The 22325-nt window shown below is 37.1% G+C and overlaps 1 protein-coding gene across 2 annotated transcripts in view; it reads left to right on the plus strand.

Moving 5' to 3' along the window:
* Positions 1-22325, plus strand: part of PRIM2 (DNA primase subunit 2) — a 329721-nt gene that overhangs the window by 35967 nt on the left and 271429 nt on the right. For both annotated transcript variants that reach the window (XM_077769099.1, XM_077769100.1), the window contains exons 6-7: positions 17182-17283; positions 20238-20375. In XM_077769099.1, coding sequence (XP_077625225.1) covers positions 17182-17283; positions 20238-20375 — 240 coding nt within the window. The remainder of the gene's footprint in view (positions 1-17181; positions 17284-20237; positions 20376-22325) is intronic.

The raw sequence follows: 22325 nt of genomic DNA on the forward strand, positions 1-22325 counted from the left end.
TGTTTAAATTTATAATGTGGCCTTGACCTGTGTGTGTGTGTGTGTGTGTGTGTGTGTGTTTAGCTTTTATTTTATTATGACTTTTTAGCTTTTTAAAGTTTTTTTTTTTTTTCTTGCAACCTAGTGGCTTAGGTTACCTGTTTTTATGTGCACCTTTGTACTGTCAACCCAGTAGATGTATCCTTATGGGTGATATTGGCACCTGCAGAGAAATGACAGCTTGGTCTCTTGTTTGCAAGCCCTTCTTTCATCAGTCCTAGGTTAGACCCTGTCTCACATTGGTTTATGAGTGCTGCAGTAGTGGTAATAATGAATAATTTACTAGTGAATTACCTTTAAATAATTGGCTAGGATTGGCCAGTAGTCAGGAAGTCACTTTTAGGCAGAGATACCTAAGGCTGAAAGGGATTAAATTTATTTTTTAAAATTAAAAAATGCCTTTTATTTATTTTTGAGAGAGAGAGAAGAACAGAAAGTGGAGAAGGGATGGGGGTGGGGAGACGGGATCTGAAGTGGGCTTTGCGCTGATAGCAACAAGCCCAACTTGGGGCTTGAATTCATGAACCATGAGATCATGACCTAAGCCCTGGTAGACGCTCAACCGACTGAGGCACCTAGGTGCCTCTGGAAGTTTTTATTTATTTATTTATTTTTATTTATTTTTCTTTCTTATAAAAACATTTGCTGTAGATGATGAAAAGGTAGGGCTTTCTTTAGGTCTATTCCTTCCAAATAGTTATGTCCAATAAAAGCTGTTTTTTTCCTCACTCCTCTTTCTTGTCCCCTGTTAAAACAGAAACAAGGATTATATCCTTTCTGCTCCTTAATAGTTGTAAAATTTGTACAAAATATCTTCTATGAAAATGATTTGTAATCTTTAGACTTAATATCTGGGAGATGTCTTGAGATGTAAAATCCCATGCTTTGAGTTGTGGGGTTTTTTGTTTTCTCCATATCTGACTTTTAAAATTAAAAAAAAAGACAGCCATACTACTAGTTGTCTCCTTTTAAAATACTGGTTCACAGGGTACCTGGGTGACTCATTGGTTAGACGCCTGACTCTTGGTTTCTGCTCAGGTCATGATCTCACAATTTCATGAGTTTGAGCCCCTCAGTGGGCTCTGTGCTGGTGACTCAGAGCCTGCTGGGATTCTCTCTCCCTCTCTCTCTGCCCCTCCCCCACTCCCATGTCTCTGTCTCTCCCCAAAATAAAAAAATTTAAAAATTACAAAAGGATACTTTGGTTCACTTCTTTTCTTTTCTCTTCTCTTCTCTTCTCTTCTTTCTCTTTTCTTTTCTTTTCTTTTCGTTTCGTTTCGTTTATTTTTTAAGAGAGAGTGGGAAAGAGGAAGAGATGGAGGGTGGGGGCAGAGGATCTGAAGCGGGCTCTGGGCTGACAGCAGAGACTCCCAAACCATGAGATCATGAGGTGAACTGAAGTTGGATGCTTGGCCTACTAAGCCACCCAGAAGCCCTGACTTCTGCTTGATTTAAACATTCTGTTTGTCTAGGAGTGGGATTGTTTAAAAAAATTTTCTTAAGTTTATTTATTTATTTTGAGGGAGAAAGAGAAAACAAACAAGCCAGGGAGGAGTAGAGAGAAGGAGAGACAGAATCCCAAGCAGGTTCCACCCTATCAGCACAGAGTCGGATGTGAACTCGCAAACTGTGATGTGATGAGCTGAGCCAAGATCAAGAGTCTGATGCTTAACTGACTGCACCACATGGTGGGATTCTTTTTATATATTTTCTTGAGTTTCATTAGGCTTCTTGAATCTGTACATTGGTTGTCTTGGCCTAATTATTTCTCCTCTCCCTGGGATTTCTTCCAATCCAATATATTTTATTTAAAAAATTTTTTTTACTGTTTAATTTTGAGAAAGAGAGAGAGAGAGAAAACAGGTGCATGAGGGGCAGAGAGGGGGAGACAGAAAATCTGAAGGAGGCTCCAGGCTCTGACCCATCAGCACAGAGCCTGACATGGGGCTTGAACTTACAAACTGTGAGATCATGACCTGAGCTGAAGTCAGATGCTTAACTGATTGAGCCACCCAGGCGCCCCCAGTCAAAAGTATTTTAGACCTTTTTAGTCTCTCACATTTCATTGTCAAATCTGCGTTTTCTTTTTTATCCTTTATCTGTTGATTTATGGTTTATTTCTCCTGAGCCACTTCCCAGTTTTTTTCTGTCTTCTTTTTGTTCTGCTACCACTGGGTCTTAAATTTTGTCTTTTGTAATTTCTAAAAGTTCTGTTTGGTTCCTTTAGAGAGCTGCTGTGTTACGGATTTTTGTTCTTTGCACTCAGTTGTTTGAGCAAACAGTCTCTGAGGTAGGTTCTGAAATGAGGTTCCTGGGATGATCACATCGTCAACTCTCTTCCACTTTAATGAGTGTGCTTGCTTTTATTCTGCCCATTTCTAACTCATGTAGTAAGCAAGGCCAAGTGTCAGGCCTGGTGGACATTCAGGCCCTCACAGACCTTTTGCTCTTCTTCCGTTGTGTGCTAGAAACCAGGCTTTTTTCCTCTTGTCAGTGGCTGCTGCTTTCAGATTTAATTGTTAGTAGAGTCAACTTCTTTTATAAGGTCATGTTGTGGTTAAATGATAGAGCTTATATATAAGGTAGCATCTTTTATTTGTGTTATCTGTTGGCACTGTACCTGGCTCACAGAAGAGGCCGAAGAAATGTTTGTGGGATAGGGTGGAGTGTGTGTCTCATGCACCCTGGCAAGTTGTAAGGTTCTGGTCCTGTCATGCTCAGCTCAGGAATTACTGCTGTTTTGACTTACTTAGGAGACTTTTAAGAACTCTTGTGTAAATTACCCAGTTTTTTGCAGGGGAAAAAAAAAGATTTATTTTCTTGTAGAAGAGAAGAAATGGGCTTAAGTATAAGTAATTAATCTTTTCTCTCTAGTATAAATTTTAGTATATTCAAATGTGCCTATGCCATCAAAAAAAAAAAAAGGGCAGTAATAAAGTAACCAGACGATTGATTTTTACATTGATCAGCTTGGCAGAATTACTGAAACATCAACATACTAATTAAAATCTCAGGATATTAAATTATTGTTTGTTTTCTAACTGAATGTTTTGAGTGATTATAAATGACAAAGAATTTGTAAGTGGTATAACATACCGTGCTATCAATTTTGGCTAATTAACACAGCAACACAGTGATAATTATTTCATTTTTTTATTTCCTGTTTTTTCTCTTTCCTAAAAATTTACTGATTATTAACAATTTATTTTTCATTTTTTCCTATTATATGGCTCCGTTTTGTACATTTAAATGTAGAAAATAGATTACAAATTTTTTTTATAGTTTATTTTTGAGACTGAGAGAGACAGAACATGAGTGAGGGAGGGGCAGAGAGAGAGGGAGACACAGAATCTGAAACCAGCTCCAGGCTCTGAGCTAGCTGTTAGCACAGAGCCCAACGCAAGGCTCAAACCTAATGAACCGGGAGATCATGACCTGAGCTAAAGTCGGATGCTTAACCGACTGAGTCATCCAGGCGCCCCAGAAAATAGATTTTAAGAATTGGATCATAGGGTTACCTGACTGGCTCAGTTGAAAGAACATTTGACTCTTGATTTTGGGGTCTTGAGTTCGAGTCTTGCATTGGCTGTAGAGATTCTTAAAAAATAATAAAGTTTTAAAAACAAAGAATTGGATTACAAATAGAAAAAAATGTTTTAAACTAACTTTTACTTTAGGTTGAGAAGTGTTCTGATTATTTATTACTATGTAACAACTATCCCCAAATCTAAAGTAACAATTCTAAAATCTGCTGGCAAAACTGAAAACCAAAACCATATCTTAAAACCTAAAACCATAACCATTTTATAATATCTCACAATTTTGATGGTCACGGATTCATACTAGGCTCTCAACAGGGCAGTTTTTCTGCTCCCCATGATCTCATTTGGGGTTACTTGGTTGGCAGCTAGTCTGGTGTAGGATATCCAGGACAGCTTCACTCACATGCCCAGTAGTGAAGTGAAGACTTCTAGTAGGTTGGACTCTGCTGGGACTCTCTCCATGTGATCCTGAAAGCAAGGAAGTTAGACTGCTTTGGTGACCCAGGGAAGAAGCGGTCAGTCTTCTCAAAGATCAGGTGTGAGACTGGCATGGCGTCACTTGAGCCTTACTCTGTTGGTCAAAGTAGTCACAGTCCAGTCCAAATTAAAGGGAAGACAAATAGATTTCAGCTCTTAATGGAGTGTCAAAAAAATTTGCAGCCATTAATCCCCACAGTAATATTAATAGGTCAGACTGCATTTGAGAAACAAAGTGCCCTTTATAGATCACAATACTTAGCACCAATATAGAACTGCATTTATTAGAAATAATGATAGCAGTTTTAAAAATCAGGATATTTGCTTTCAGTATTTGTTTCATCCACAGATTTTTCTTATTTCCTTGTAAAAGAAATGATTCATAATTGTTTCATTATGCATTGGATATTTTAAACAGTCTTTTCATTAATAATTTAAGTGTACTTTTAATATTGGAATTGTTGACATATCTTTTTATCTGCTAGTACAGGTGTGTTTCATTTTAAGAAAAACTAATACTTTAAGTCATTCATTTACATTTATTGATGTCATGCTGCTTTCCACAAAGGATTTGAGGTGACCTGCAACACGACACATAGGACAAATCTGTATCGAAGTAAAATATAAGTAACAGTGGATAATGAGGATCAAGAAAAACCATCAGTAAATGGCATCACCATCTGCCCAGTGGCTAAAGCTCCAAATCTGGGAGGATTTTTCTTCATCCTCTTCATTTACAATCCATCCATCTGTGCTACTCCAAAATATATTCCAAATCTGTCCACTTGTTTTTTTCCACCATTGCTTCTCTGGTTTAGTCTGTCATCACCTTTTTCCCAAGTACTCTTTCTTCCACTCCAATCCCTCTTACTGTCCATTCTCTTTTCAGCATGAGAATGGTCTTTTCAAAATCACAGTGTAAATCAGATCTTAACTTTCCTCTGCCTAAAACCTCAGTTTAATGTACCGTTCGTAGTATAAAACTCTGTCTCAACCAGGTGTGAGGGCTCTGTCTGCTTCTCAGCACCCCTGCCTGCCACTGCTCTCCATCAGCCTTCTTTCCCTTGCTTCAACCTGCTAGCCCTTTTCTCTCCTGGAAAAAAGGGCCTTTTAGGACCTTTGCACTAGCTCTTTTCTTTGGTTGAGAGCCTCTTGCCACGGGTTTTGCGTGGCTGACTCCTTTTCATTCAGATTTCCATTTAAATGTCACTTCTCCAGAGAGACCACACAACATAGAGTATAAATCCATCCATTCATAGCACTTTTGTTTTAGTTTCATCCTAGATTGCCGCTTGATTGTTTATTGTCTGTCTCATTAAAATGTAGGCTTCATGAGAGCAGTTCTGTTTTGTTTTGTTTTGCTATTTACAGCTGGATCTCATCTTCTGGAAACAGTGCTTGGTGCCTAGTAGGTTCTCAGTGTTTTTAGAAAGAATTCTATGTAAAAAAATCAAGTTGAGAATTGATGGCGATGTTTCTAGAGTGTGATAAATTTCTTTTAGAAAAGAGGATTCTTGGGGTACCTGGCTGGCTCAGTCTGTAGAGCACGTGACTCTTGATCTTGGGGTTGTATTGAGCCCCACGTTGGGTATAGAGATGATTTAAAAATAAAATCTTGAAAAAAGGATTCTTTCCCTGGGATTTACTCTTTTAGACTGGTGATGTGTATCAAAATCACTACTAGACCTTTAAAAAATAAATACTTCTGTACATCTGGGACGCACCAGGAATTTGTAATTTTGAAAAGCTCTACTGCAGAGCTGAGGTACAGCCTTATTTAAGGGCCAAGCTCTGAGAGAGAGAGCGAGAGCGAGAGAGAGAGAGAGAGAGTGAATGCTGTGTGGATTCAAGTTGGAATCTTCTGACCAAATTATTTATAAACAGAATAGAATATCATTGATGTGAAGTTTATAGATGAAATCTCCTGAAAGCCTTATTTATATCTTTACTTAAGAGGCCGTTGTAATAGACTAGTGATTCCAAAGTGGTGTACTCAAGATGATCATTTGGGCGTGTGGGAAGGAAATAAATAATATACCTTATATTGTTCTTATTTCATTCCCTTAACATTTTTGAGGGGATGGAGAGATGTTTTAAGTACGAAATACATAGTATTAGATAATATATAGTAATACATGTATGTAATTTGTAAAAATACATGTTAGTGGAGGGAAGTACATGCTCAAAATATTTTGTTGATAAAAATGTGAGATCCAAAGAGCATAGGGATCACTCTGTCAGTCAGGATAGGTTATGCACTGTTAACAAATGAGCCCTAAATCTCAGTGACTCCTAAAAAGGTTTGTTTCTCATTCATGCTGTATATATTGTGTGGTCCATCTTAAACTCTACTCTTTGTCATATAGATGCTGTCACTCAGACTGAATGAGGAGGCTTTATTTAAAATTTTACCAGTTTCTGTGACAGAGGGAGGAGAGAATTGGATAAATAGTATGCTTATGAAGTTTTTGCTTGAGTATGACACTTGTCACTTAGATTTCACTGGCCAAAGCGAGTCACATGGCATTGCAGGAGTCCAGCAGGTAGGGGATGTACAACCCTTTCTTAGTGAGGGACTCTTCACAGGGTGAATAGTAATACAGTCTACACAGATAGCTTCTTACTTGTTTACTGTGTGGAACATTTGCCTCACCAGAGCTCGCTCTTAATCTTACCAAAACTGTTAAAGCCCAGTAATTTTCGTGTGACAAAAAGATTTGTACTATTATATCATATGCCATTTGAAACATTGAGGTACTATTTGGTGGGTGCATCTGGATAACACGGATTGAGATGTGGGGAATTGTGAGTCGTGGTAGAAAGAGAAGAACTTCAGAGCTCAAATGTTTAGGGTCTTTGCTAATTGAAAATTAATCAGAGTGAAGATTGAGCATCTCTAGAATAGTAATGTCAGTTATTCAGGAAATGTGATTCCATTTAGAGCAATTTGTTTATATACTTCTTTTCAAGAAGGTGTTTATTTTGTGAAGTGTGATATACCTTGATGGTAAGTGATCTTATTAGTTATTTTGAATACCCCCCAAAGATCAATCCTATGTTTGTTTAACTAATAAAATGACAAGTTGATAGAAACCAGGTTAGTTGCCCCAAACGTTTCAATTTATGCCTGAAAAACAGAGACTAATCAAAATGTATCTATAAACATAAGTGATATTAATAATAAAAATTTCCATATATTAAGGTCATGCTATTGGTTATGCCTATTCAAGGCACTTTCCATACTTTATTTTGCTTAAAAGCTATGTAAAATAGGTATTATTTTCTTAATTTTATTGATGATGAAACTGAGGTACAAAGAGGTTAATTGTTTAAGATTTGAAATCAGGGTTCTACATTTAAAAACTATATACTTTCCATTTTGTTACTCTGCTTTTATCATTGTTCCACTGTGTCTGTTTATTTTGTTATGTGAGATTCTTTGTAGAAGGAAAGCCATTTAATCTTGTCTTGATCTTTTAGAAAGTATATTTTCTAGGCATGTAGTAGATAGCTTCATTGACGGAGTCTGAGAAAATAAGCTCATATTTTCCCAGTAGTTTTAGACAAAAAGCAGAAGAGAATACTGTAAGTTATTTTAGATATTTGAAGTAATCAAGTCTGTAGCAGTTTATACTAATAAATAAAAGTTTTGTAAAAACATCCTGTGTTTTCTGGTGAAAATTTTCTTATTTTGGCCATTTATATTTTGGTTGATAAATGAAGATATAGAATGTGTGTGACAAATGGATGAAGTTTTTAGTTCATGAAGGAAAAACAGTATTTACCAAAAGGCTGTAACGTAAGCATGACATGAATTTTAGAGAGAACGTGTTATTTGGAATTTACCTGGTTTCTTTGGGTGAATGATTTAGAAACATATTGAATTCCTTAGAATTTTATTTATTATTTCTAATCTAAGCCAGAGTAGGCAATTTTTTCCCTATCTTTTGGGAGGGTACATTTCAATGGAAAAATCTTAACTACATTCTTTTTTTTTTTTCCTTGAGTAAGCTTTATAGCCAGTGGGACTTGAACTCATGACCCCAAGATCAAAAGTAGCATGCTGTACTGACTGAGCCAGCCAGGCACCCCTTTAATTACATTCTTTAATACTCTAGTTTTTATTCAGAAGTTTTTGAGTTTACAAGTAAAGCCTTGTAACTTACTGTGTTGCATAAGTGATATACTTTTGCTGCTTCCCTGATGTTTACTAGGTAAGCAATTAATTGCTTACAAACACCTGTGGTATTGTTAATACAAATATTTGAGCTGAGTTTAGGGGAAGGGAAGATACTGTATTACCCTGGGGAAGTATTAGCATTATATATTGCTGCTGGATTTGTTTAATTAGAAGTCAAAATATTAGGAGAACATCTGGATGTTCAAAGATAACCTATTTGTTGCTCTAAGTAAGTGATTATAAAAGGGCTATGCTGGGATAATGTATTTGAACTTCAGTTTTTTTGGCTGATTCAGTCAAACTTAGGCAAAAAAATAGTATATGCAGTCAGTTATGATCCTCTTCATCAATGGTAGGGAGAACAGACATGTATATTAGAATTTTATTTAAATTCGAGGGGCTCCTGGGTGGCTCAGTTGGTTAAGCCTCCGACTTCGGCTCAGGTCATGATTTCGTGGTCCATGAGTTCGACCCCCGCATCAGGCTCTGTGCTGCCAGCTCAGAGCCTGGAGCCTGCTTCAGACTCTGTGTCTCCCTCTCTCTGGCCCTCCCCTGCTCATGCGCTGTCTCTCTATCTCTCTCTCAATTTTAGAATTTTATTTAAATTCAAGTAAGTGTTCATTGAGCAAGTTCAAAATACATTTTTTATCTTTTTATATTTCCAATAGGAAATTTCACTTTAAAAATCATGAAAACTTTCATAAAGACATTAAGATTTCTTCTCCTTTCATTATATCTCCCTAATCAGTTTCTTGCTTTATTAGTTGCTGTGTGAGAATTAACAGTTTGACTCTAAAATTGGTCTAAAATATACCTGCCTTTGCCTAGATACTCTCTGTAGGGTGCATCTGGTTATGCATTTGAGTTTTGAAGGATTTTCCTATGGAATGCAAAGGAAAGGTAAATAGTCCATTAAGTAGAGAAGGTACTGTCAACAGAGACATAAATAAAATAAATGCTAAAGCAAAATAATCTGGTATTAGCTCTTAGGAAAATATTTGCTATTGCTAAACCTTAACTTTAAACACTGTAGAATGAGGGGCGCCTGGGTGGCTCAGACGGTTAAAGCGTCCGACTTTGGCTCAGGTCATGATCTCATGGTTCATGGGTTTGAGCCCCGCGTCTGGCTCTGTGCTGATAGCCAGCTCAGAGCCTGGAGCCTGTTTCAGATTCTTTATCTCCCTCTATCCTGACCCTCCCCTGCTCACGCTGTCTGTCTGTCTGTCTGTCTGTCTCTCTCTCTCTCTCTCTCTCAGAAATAAATACAAAATATTAAAAAAAAATACACTGTAGAATGAGTACTGATTATATAGAATTTGTGCTGTTATACCTTTTAAAGTTTTTACCTGTAACAGTTACCATGACATCTAGTTGTAATACATTTTTAGTTTCTGTATTAAAAATATTATTTTAATGTTTGTTTATTTTTGAGAGAGCACCAGTGCAGGAGAGGGACAGGAGGACAGGGAATCTGAAGTGGGCTCTGTGCTAACAGCAGAGAGCCCAGTGCAGGGCTCAAACCCACAAATGGTGAAATCATGACCTGAGCTGAAGTTGGACGCTTAACTAACTTAAACTTAAACTTAAACTCTTAACTGAGCCACCCAGGCTGCCCCTAGTTTCTGTGTTTTTATCCTGTTCATTACCAAAAAAGGAATTAAGGTGAAAATTATAATTGATGACTTTCTTGATGTTACATGTTTGTTCACTTCTCTTGGGGAGCATTATTTTATTTGGAGACTGCATGGCCTTGTGAACTTCAATGTCAGGCCTTAGTTAAAGGTCCAATTTGATTTCTATTTCTGTTAATTAAACTAAGATAATATCTACCTAGTAGGGTTGTTGCTTTGATTAAATGAAATAGTATAAATTAGTGTAACTAGCAGATGGTATGCATGGGCCTTACTGTCCATTGGCTTTTTAATAATCTGTGGGTGGACACCCTAAACTGCCTTCTCTGTATTTCAACTTTCATATAACAGCTGGTGAGCAGACATTTTAAGCCATTACACGATGGGGAGGTAGTTGTCTAACAGCCAGTGATTCTGTTTCATTTTGTATCTGGATTATGTTGCTTAATGTGTTTTTAAGATTTATGCATATTTTTTCCTTAAATTTTTTTTTAACGTTTATTTTTGAGAGACAGAGCACAAGAGGAGAGAGGGGCAGAGAAAGGGAGACACAGAATCTGAAGCAGGCTTCAGGCTCTGTGTTGTCAGCACTGAGTCCCCTATGGGGCTTGAACCCATGAACTGCGAGATTGTGACCTGAGCCTAAGTTGGATGCCTAACCAGCTGAGCCACCCAGGCGCCTCTTAAGATTTATGCATAATGTGTGGAGTTTATTTTTGTTGCTATGGCATAGTCTGTACTACAAATATATTACATTTGTTTATTCTGCTTTTGATGCATTTTTGGGTTTTTAGTTTTTGGCTATTGTGAATAATGTTGCTTTATGATTATATGATTAATGCTTGTTCATGTTTCCTTGTATGTATGCTTCTCTAGGGCAGTGGTCTGAGAACTGAACATTTTCATCACTTGGGAACTTGTTAGAGATATAATTTTTGGGGTTTGCCCTAGAGATTATGGATCAAACTATAGGAGCAGGGTGCAGCAGTTTGTATTTTAATAAATCGTTTAGGTGTTTCTTATGAATAGTACTGCTTGAAATCCATTTCTCTAGGGTAGGGCTTAGCAAAATGTGGCCTGTGGGCCAAATCCTGTCTGCTGTTTTTGCATGGCCTGTGAGTGAAGGTGGTTTTTTGTATTTTTAATTAGTTGAAAAATTAAAAGATTTCTAATTAAAGAAAAATTATGTGAAATACAAGTTTCATAGTACATAAATACAGTGTTATTGTAACACAGCTGAATCCACTTATTTACACATGACTGCTTTCCATAAGGACAAACTGTACTTGTGAAATAGACCTTGTGGTTTACAAAGCCTAAAATTTTAACTATTGAGCCTTTTCTAGAAAAAGCTTGCTTATCTCTGCTCTAGTTAGGAGAACAATTGCCAGGTTATGGGATATGTTTACCTTCAACTTATGTGATAATGCCAGATTTTCTAAAATGTTTATACAAATTTATACTGCTGTCCATGGATTTTGAAGAGTTTCATTGCTCTACACTTTGATCTTTATGGTCCAACTTAATTTTAGTCTGGTGAGTAGTAATATCTTCATTGTGTTATTTTGCCCCCAAAATTGTAATGTGAAAAATTTCAAAAATACAGGAAAGTTGAAAGAATCTTAACAGTGAATATCCTTATGTCCTCACCATCTAGATTCTATAATTTACAATTTACCATACTCGTTTATCACTTATTTTCCATTCTTGTATCTATCCATTTTAGAGTAAGTCTGTTTCAAAGTAAGTTACAGTTCCCACCAGATACTACAGCCTACATATCCTAAAGTTCCATGTTTGTTAACAGTCTCTTTTTATTTAAGGTAAAGCTTACATACAATGAAATGCACAAATTTTAAGTGTACCATTCGTGAGTTCTGACAAATGCATAATAAACGAGTACAACTCAAACTTCCCAAGTTACAGAACATTACTCTCAGCCCTAAAAGTTTCTGCCTGCTGCATCCCAAAAAACCCTGTTCCTGGCCTCCAAAAGGCAATCACTGTTCAAATCTTTTTCTACCACATGAAGTTTTGCCTGTTTTGTAACTTTATATAAATGGGATCAAGTAAGTCTTTGTTTTCACTTCTCTTGGGTAAATACCAAGGAGTCGGATTTTTGAGTCATAGTGGCAGCTATCATTAGTTTTATAACAAAGTGCTAGATCTTTTTCCACAGTGGCTGTACCAATTGTATTTCCACCAGCAATCTTTGAGAGTTCCAATTCCTCCACACCTTCACCAATTAATTAATTAATTAATTAATTTATTTACTTACTTACTATGTTAACCATTCTGATGGTTGTATAGTGTTAGGTCATGGAGTTTTTCACTGTAGTTTTAATTTGTGCTTACCTGATGACCAAGAAGATCAAGCATCTTTTCATACACCTATTGACCCTTTATTATTGACTCATGTTTTTTTGCTTATTTTTCCATTGGAGTGATTATCTTTTTTTTCTGTCTTCACTATTTTTGGGCCTTTGCATGTCAATAATACATGTTATCATTTAAAAAAATATTTATTATAGAGAAAGCGTGTGCACACATGTGCTGGGGTGGGGCAGAGAAAGAGAGAGAGAGAGAGCAAGCAAGCGAGCAGGAGAGAGGGAACGCTTAGCCTGGAGCCCTGTATGGGGTTTGATCTCACAACTGTGTAATCACAACCTAAGAGTTGGATCAAGAGTTGGATGCTCAACCAACTGAGCCACCCAGGCACCCCTCCATATACACTTTAGAATCAAGTTGTAAATGTCCACACACACACATACACACACACACACACACACACACACGCAGAAGCTATTCTAAGTTTGAGAGTGTTTTGAATTTATGGGTCAATTTGAGGAGAATTGGTACATTTGCAGTATTTGGTCTTCTGGCACATGTTGTGGGATATATCTCTCTGTTATTTTAGTTTTCTCCAGTTTCCCTAAGTAAGATTTTGTAGTTTTTTTCTTGTGGAGGCCTTGCACATCTTTTGTTACATTTATTCCTAGGTACTTGATGGTTTTAATCTTGTTGTGAATAGTAACCTTTAAAAAAAATTCCATTATTGAATTTGGCTGCTGACAATACAGTTGGTTTTTCTGTATTTGTCCTTGTATCCAGAAATCTTACTTAATTAGTTCAGTAGGTCTAATTATTTGTGTTTTATTTCTGGATTGTCTAAGGATACTAATCATATAATCTAAATAATGACAATTTTATTATTTTTCCACCCTTACCCCTTTTTTGGTCTTATCTGTCTGGCTCTCATTCATGGAGTCTTACTTCCTTGTGTACTTTGTTATTTTTGTGTGTTAGAGATTGTATTTGGGAAGTTATTTGGAGGACCATATTTATTGAGGCCTAGAAGGATTGTAAGTTGTTTCTTTCATGGGCTTGTAGGAAGTGCTAGTTCAGGATAATTTTAATTTAAATCCAAAATCCGAAGTCCCTGTTCCACTAGATAATTGGAAACTCAGCTGCAGCTCCATATGAAGGCTGATAAACTTAAGTTCATGCCCACTTAAGTCCTTCAGTGTTCTAGAGAGTAGAGCATAGTTACCACTTTTGGCAGGGTCTCCATGAAGCTACTTTCCCAGAATTCAGCAAATATTAAAGTGGGCTTTACATGACAGGGCGTATTTGTTAGTCTGACAGTTCCTAAGTAACCTGTGAGAACTTTGATGCAGATGGATTGGCCTGAATCACCTTCCTAGTCCACAATTAATACAACTTGAGGAGGTTTTTTTTTTTTTATGCCCACTGAGTTTTTTAATTTCTGTTCCTGAATTTGTTTCTAGAATCTCTCTTTTGCAAATCACTTTTTATAGTTAACTGTTCATATAGCTATTGTCACTTTTGTCTTTTATTTCTTTACACATATTAATATAGTTATTATCTATATACTTTGAGTCTTTTTATCTTTGCTCATGAAGAGATATTTTATCGTCAGCCTTGTTATAAAAAGACAATGTGCTTGACATTGTATTTGAAGTTGTATATGCAGGAATCCTTTGAGGCATGCTGGAATGTATTTTCCTTCAGAGAGGATTTGAGTCTGTTTCTGCCTGTCTAGGGTATTTGAATCAGGTACCACCTTAAAACAAGTTCAAGGCTTGGGATTTCACTGATAGGATTTGAGTAGAGGTATCTTTTGTTAGATACTCTGCTTTTCATTCGAGCCTGACCTTATATATGTATATTAATCTGTGCTTTAAAGAAGATGCTATTAAAAATTTTATCAGTGTTCTCTTTTTGATTTTTGCGAGAGATTGATCTGAATAATATAACCTGCTTTACTGAAACATTATGTTCTACTGAAATTTATTTACCCAAATACCTGTTGGTTGGACATTGAGGTTTTTTTTCTTATTATTATAAATAATGTTGTGATGAAAAGAAATTGTTCCTATATTTGTATTTGTCCTGTTACTTACCAGACTAATTCTGGAAGTATAATTGTTAGAGTCAGCTTGTTTTAAGGGTTTTTGATATGTATTGTCAAAGTGCTGTACATAAAGATGTCCTGACAACTTTGTTTTCTAAATCTTTTTAACTTTTGCCTTTTTAATAGGTATAAATTAGTACTGCATTATTATTTTAATTGACTCCCCTCCCCATTCTTCCTCGTCCTAAGGAACGTTTACCATGGTTATTCTGTCCCTGTTCTAGTACTATTTATTGAGAGAGAGAGAGAGAGAGAGAGAGAGAGAGAGAGAGAGAGAGCGCGCGCATGCATGCCTGCGTGAATGGGCCTGCAGAGAATAGATTCTTTGTCTTTAAAAAGAGAAGCTTTATCCTCTTCTAATATTGAGACCATTAAGCATCATCCACAGATGCTGAACTTTGAGATTAATGCCATTACTGAATAGAACTTTTAGATTGTTTCACCTGTGATGGTATTGAATATATTTTGTAGTGTAAGTTGAGTGAACTGTAAATTAGTGACTGGAAGAATGGATTGCAATAATCAGTGGTGCTGTTCCCCAGTAAATTTGGGTTCTCTTCTTCCTGGGCAAATAGTAGAATTATACTTCCCCGTACCTTTGAACATGGCATGCCAGTATGATTTGCTGTTGTCCATGAATTGTGAGTGGAGTTGACCTGTCTTCTTTTAGGAAGAACCGGTTTGCTATCATGCAGGAGATTGGAGCCTCCATAAGCCATCTGGTTGTGTGGTGAGAACCACTGGTAGTGAAGTATTCCTGCTCCCCACTGCCGCCTCCCCATCACCCTCTCACGAACATGCAGAAAAGCAGAAAAAAAATACCATTTTTTTGTTAAGCCACTAAAATTTTCAAATTCTTTAACTGCAGTATAACCTAGCCAATCCTAACCACTGTAGATCACTGTAAAAGTGATCAGGAAAGGTACAGAGGCTGATCATCTTGACAATCATAAATGAATGGAATTTTAATTTACTTTTATTTTTGTCACTTATATGATTATTGTTTGTATTTTGCTTTAAGATTACTTATATCCTTACTACCTAGGGTTTATTGAGAGTAATTTGGATGTTAAATGATGTAAATATTCCCCTCACTGTGTTGTTTATATTTTATCTTCATTTACAGATCTTTTATTTTTCTCAAAGTTTGAAATTTTTATCTAGTCAGGTCAACGTTTTTCTTTTCAAAGATGTAGTGATCGGAGCTAGGAGATCTGTAGTTATTCCTAGAAAAGCTGCTATTTTAAGTTTGGAGTTGTTGTATACGGCTAGAAAATTGAGAAATAGGGACACCTGACTGACTTAGTCCGTAGAACACACAATTCTTTTTTTTTTTTTTTTTTTTTACATTTATTTATTTTGAGAGAGAGAGAACAAGCAGGGGAGGGGCAGAGAGAGGGGGATGGAGGATCTGAAGTGGGCTCTGTGCTGACAGCTGAGAACCTGACATGAGGCTCCAACACATGAACAGTGAGATCATGACCTGAGCTGAAGTTGGATGCTTAACCCAGTGAGCCACCCAGGCACCCCGAGCACACAAATCTTGATCTTGGGGTTGTGAGTTCAAGTGCAATGTTGGGTGTGGAGATTACTTAAAAAAAAATAAAGTCTTTAGGGGGTGCCTGGGTGGTTCAGTTGGTTAAGCTTCCTCTTGATTTCAGCTCAAGTCAGGAGATCCCCCAGTATTGGGCTCTGCACTGACAGTGTGATGCCTGCTTGGGATTCATTCTCTCTCTCTCTCTCTCGCTCTCTCTCTCTCTGCCCCTCTCTTGCTTGCACACATGCTCTCTATCTCTCAAAATGACATTAAAAAAATGAAATCTTTAAAAAAAAAAAAAAGAAAATTGAGAAATAGTTAAATCAGGGCTCCTGGATGGCTCAGTTGGTTAAGTGTCCAACTTTGGCTCAGGTCCTGATCTCATGGTTCGTGAGTTTGAGACCCACATCAGGCTCTGTGTGCACAGCTCAGAGCCTGGAGCTTACTTTGGATTCTGTGTGTGTGTGTGTGTGTGTGTGTGTGTGTGTGTGTGTGTGCGTGTGCGCGCGCGCGCGCGTCTGCCCTTCCATCCTGCACTCTATCTGCCTGTCTCTCTCTCTCTCAAAAATAAACATTAAAAAAAAAAGGAAATAATTAAACCACTCTTACCTGCAAATATGTATTTTTTTAATAGTTACGTATTTTGAGAGAGAGCATGTGCATGTGAGCAGTGGGGAGTTAGAGAGAGAGGAGTGAGAGAGAATCACAAGCAGGTTTTGCGCTGTCCCCACAGAGCCCCACACAGGACTCAGTCTCATGAACTGTGAGATCATGACCTGATCATGTTTTTAGTGTGTATTAACATGTGTTTTTATTATAATTTCTTTTCTTCTGTAACATTTTTTTCTTTTTGCTATTGTTCTTTTGTGGTATATGCCCTCAGAAGTTGGCAAAGTCGAGGTGCCTGGGTGGTTCAGTCGATTAAGATTTGACTCTTGGTTTCAGCCCAGTTCATGATCTCACTGGTCATGCATTCGAGCCCCACGTTGGTCTCCTCCCTGACAGTGTGGAGCTTGGTTAGGATTCTTTTTCTTTGCCTCTCCCCAGCTCACATGCACTCTTGGTCTCTCTCTTAAAATAAATTAAAAAAATGTAAATAATTAAATTGGCAGGGTGGAAATTTGAAAGTATATTGAATTTAAAATTTCATATTTTGGTTTTCTTAATAATGATTTAGTACTCATATTAGGAATTATTTGAGACATCAAGATTTTTTAAAAAAGTGTAAAAGTATAGTATCTTTACTAGAATAGGAAAGTATTTTACTGAAACTGAATGAAGACTTAATTTCCTTTAAAAATTTTAATTTCTTAAACTGTATAAAATACATTTTCTTTTAGATAAGTGATGAAGAGAAGAATCTCCGAGTACATGAGATTATTGCTTCATCACCCAGTTCGAATGTGTCTAAGTTCGAGTTGGACGTGGAGTCAGTTTATAAGGTATGTGAACTTTTAAAATACTTCTAGGTTTTGTTAAATATATCACATTGAGCTTTATATACGTATTTAATTAACCCAGTCATATAGTCTGGTCATATAGCTTCTCCCTGTCCTGTGCAGAATTCATTTTCACCCCACTGAAGGTGTGCCAACCTTCTGTGTTGGGCTGTCCTCATACATAGCCTACACACCCTTCTGACATTGTTTGGACTCTGACCTACCAACACAAGCCTGTCTCTTCAAGGAGTACTCTGCTCACAACACTTAGACTTCTACACTCCATGCTGAGCTGCCCCTGCAGGGATCCTCTCTTCACCTACTTGACTTCACCACTTTGTTCTGGATCATTGGTGTGTGACAGCCTTTTTTCTTCACTCTTGGGCTCTGATGCCATGCTTGGACTGTCTTCCCTACCTAGACTCTATCTTATTCCTTTTGGGCTGTGATGCTGTCTGCCTACTTGCTCTTTCATGGCAACTCAGGTTCTGACATCTTGAACCAGGCCATTTCTGCTGCCTTCTATTTCCTCAGCTCAGGTACCTACTTTGCTTGAACCCATTGAACAGCTTTTGGACTGAATAATTCCTAAGGGGAAGAAGAAGAGCTGAAATTGATTTTAAAATTTGACAGTTGTAATACTACAATGTCCTTTGAAAATTGTATGTACTGAATATTGTCGGTGAGTGCCAGTAGTTTATTAAAATCCTGCTTCCACATTAGCTCCCTATCCGGCTTCCCTACTTCCACCAATTAGGCCATTATTCAGTCATCTTCCCAAATTTAGAGTATGGGAATCAATATTTATTCCTTCCGTACCACACATTTCCCATAACTCTGCCTTCACATCATTTTTTGCTTCTGCTTGGGCATTTTTATTTCTACTCTGACTACCTTAATAAGCTAGAATCATTGAATATTAGAGCTAAAGAACCCCTATGGGTCATTTATACCATCCCTTTCTCCCCTTCCCTTGTTTCATAGATTTGGCTGTCAGGGTTTAGAAGCGTTCATTAAATGTATAGAAATCATAAGTCTGGTCAGTCACAGAACTTGGACTAGAACTCCTATTTCCAAACCATCCCCATCTCTTCCCTGGATCATTGAAATAAACCCTCTAACCTCCTTCTCTAAGATGTTCTGTGTAACTATTGTTTGCTGCTGTGTCAGACACATACCACCCTGTAGAGCTGTTTGACTTTCCAGGTGTGTCTATCTTGTTTTCTCAATTATATGATGAACTTTAGGACTGTGGTGTAGTAACAGAGAGCTGTTTAAAAAAAAAAAAACAAAAGACACATACACACAAAAACATGATCTGCTTATTGAGTGGTGGTATTGGATATATGGAAGAATCTTATGCATATTGATTTAACTCCTCTAAAACTTGGGTGACTAGGCAACTTGGGTATCATTGCACCTAATTTTTTAACCTTTTTTTAAAAAAAAAAAAACATATTGGAGAAGGAGGATAATTTTCAGTTTACTAATAATACCATATTCTGCTCATATTGTAAAGTTTTAGGATAGGTCTTAGGATTAAAAAAAATCCAAGTGGAGTAGTATGTTTTTTAAAATGATATTTACTGGCAACTACTTCAGTAGCAGAACTGAACACTTAATATTTCCATTTTTTGGTTTTGAGATTAGCTTTTCCAATATATTTTTCTAGAGAAAGAATGGAAACAGATGAAGAAATTTGGAATTACTTTAGTAATTTTCAGCACTGAACATATTGTATACATATAATAGATATAGAATAAAATTGTGGAATATGTCATATGAGGGGAATGCATTGTGTTTAGAGAGCTAGAGTTGAGAGTTTAAAATTCTGAAGATTTTAATTTGTAAATTCATGAGTTAAGAATAAAAATAATGCATTTATCCTAAAATTTGTATGGAATCACAAAAGACCCTGAATAGCCAAAGTAATACTGAAGAAGAAAACCAAAACGGGAGGCATCACCATCCCAGACTTTAGCCTCTACTACAAAGCTGTAATCAGCAAGACAGTATTGTTATTGGCACAAAAACAGACATGAAGACTAATGGAATAGAATAGGGAACTCAGAATTGGACCCACACATGTATGGCCAACTAATCTTTGACAAAGTGGGCAAGAGTATCCAATGGAAAACAGACAATCCTCTTTTTTTTTTTTTTTTAATTTTTTTAAATGTTTATTTTTGAGAGAGAGATAGAGACAGCATGAGCAGGGGAGGGGCAGAGAGAGAGGGAAACACAGAATCCGAAGACAGCCTCCAGGCTCTGAGCTAGCTGTCAGCACAGAGCCCGATGTGGGGCTTGAACCCACGAACCATGAGATCATGACCTGAGCTGATGTTGGATGCTCAACCAGCTGAGCCACTCAGGCGCCCAAAATACAGCCTCTTTAACAGATGGTGCTGGGAGAACTGGACAACAACATGCAGAAGAATGAAACTAGATCATTTTCTCACACCATACACAGAAATAAACTCAAAATGGATAAAGGACCTGAACGTGAGACAGGAAACCATCAAAACCCTAGAGGAGAAAGCAGGAAACAACCTCCTTGACCTCAACTGCAGCAATTTCTTACTTAACACATCCCCAAAGACAAGGGAATCAAGAGCAAAAAAGAACTATTGGGACCTCATCAAGATTAAAAGCTTCTGCACGGCAAAGGAAACAGTCCATAAAACTAATAGGCAACCGACGGAATGGGAAAAGATNTCCAATTTAGTTCGGTATTCAGTTTTTCAAAGCATCTCCTCTGAAATGAGCTCATTTTTGGACTGTCATCTCTTCCAAATATTTATTATTTAGTTTAAAGAATATAAATTGATTTTCTTTTTTTTAATCTGGGACAAATGAATTTCTCGCAGGAAGACTTGTTTAGACTTAGTATGAATGAAGACTTAGGAGGATTTCATGACAGGTACTGACTTACTTTCCCTATTTCACTATGAATTCAGATCCCTTTTGCTGATGCTCTGGATTTGTTTCGAGGAAGGAAAGTCTATTTGGAAGATGGCTTTGCTTATGTACCACTTAAAGATATTGTGGCAATTGTCCTGAATGAATTTAGAGCCAAGCTGTCCAAGGCGTTGGCAGTAAGTATTCCATTTTATTTCTGTTTTACTTTATTTCTGCATACTCACATTTTAATTGTATATCCTTGATAGTTTTGTTCTATGCTTCTTAAGAAATAAGTTAATTTAATTTTTATAACACTATTCCTATTGCTTATGATGTTGTACTGGTAATTCTAGAGCTAGGTTTAGCTCTAGAATTAATTTTCTTATTTATCTTTCTCATAGTAATACTAATGGTGAAGTGATTAATTTTGTGAGAGGCTTCTGTTGGACATGTCTGCTAGGTCATGCCTTTTTTCCTTGGAGATGCATTTGATATAAGGCCCTTCACATTTGTCGTGGCTTGTGGTGTATGTAACCCCTAGATACCTGTCCTGTATTGGTATTTTGTATCAGTGGAGGGTAATGTAGAAGCAAGTCTTTATGTTAAGGAATAAAAACAGCGATATGGTAGTGCTGCAGTAAATAACCTACTGTTAAATGAAATTGGTGTTAGCTGTTTGAATAAATAACACGATCGTGCTTTTCAGGCGGATTTGTTGCAGGTGTTATACTTAAGTGATAACATCTTTAAAAATATACATATTTTGGTAGGGGCTTTGAACACTCCACTTAAATCAATGATTTGCTCACCCAGACAGAAAATCAATAAGAAATAGTGGCTTTGAATGACACAATGAACCAGATAGATCTAACAGATTTATTCAGAACATTCCATTCCCAAATAGCAGAATACACATTCTTTTCAAATGTACATGGAACATTCTTCAGAGTAGATCAGGTTAGGCCACAAATCAAGTTTCAACAAATTTCAGAAGATTGAAATCTTATACATCTTTTGCAGTCTTAACAGTAGAAAACTAGAAATCATCACAAGATTAATCTTGGAAAGAACACAAATACTTGGAGGTTATATACATGTTGCTAAATAATGAATGAGTCAACAAAGAAAGAGGAAATCAAAAGATACATGGAAACAAATGAAAATACAATGCCCAAACTTTGGAGATACAGCAAAAGCAGGTCTAAGGGGAAGGATAATAACAATAGATGCCTAGTCAAGAAGAACAAACAGAGCTGAAAGCCAGTAGAAGAAAGGAAATAATGAAGATGAAAGTAGAAATGAAGTAGAGACTATAAAACAATAGAACAGAACCAGAGATGGTTCTTTGAAAAGATCTACAAAATTGATAAACTTTTAGCCAGACTCATGGAGAAAAAAGAGCAATATAAAATCAGAAACGAAAGAGAAGAAATAACCAGCACCATAGAAATATAAAGGATTATAAGAGATTATGAAAAATTTTATGCCACCAAATTGGAAAACCTAGAAGAAATAGATAAATTGCTAGAAGAAATTGCTGCCCTTTTCCCTGCCCCGGATCCACCTGTGGTGCTAGCGTTGGGGTCAGGGGTGTTTAATGCTGGTGGGCAGCAATAAAGGGCAGATCTGCCCAGATGCCTGTATCCCCAGGGTGCTGAGGACAGCAGGAAAAAGTGGGGACCTGGCGGTGCATTTGCCCCACCCTCCCCCTCCTCCCTGGGCTAAAGCACAATGCGCTCCCTGCAGATTGATGCACCCTGCACCCTCCAGGCCCCTGCTCATGTCCTCCCCCGACCTGCTTTGAGCCCTCCTCCCACCACATCCTGGTTTTCTATGCTGTTTTGGTGCAAGTACAACTGTCGTAGTCATGGCTTTGGGATGGGTTCACCTTCCAAAGCTGAAACATGAAGAAATAGAAAATTTGAGCAGACTCATTACTAGCAATGAAATTTAATTGGTAATCAGAAAACTCCCAAAAAACAAAAGTCCAGGGACAGTTGGCTTCACAGGCAAATTCTACTAAACATTTAAAGAAGAGTTAATACGTATTCTCAAACTATTTCAAAAAATAGAAGAGGAAGGAAAGCTTTCAGGTTCACTCTGTGAGAGATCATATTGAACTCTTATACCAAAAAATACTACAA

The sequence above is a fragment of the Crocuta crocuta genome, unplaced genomic scaffold, assembly GCF_008692635.1.
Source record: "Crocuta crocuta isolate KB4526 unplaced genomic scaffold, BGI_CrCroc_1.0 scaffold205, whole genome shotgun sequence".
Taxonomy (NCBI): Eukaryota; Metazoa; Chordata; class Mammalia; order Carnivora; family Hyaenidae; genus Crocuta; species Crocuta crocuta.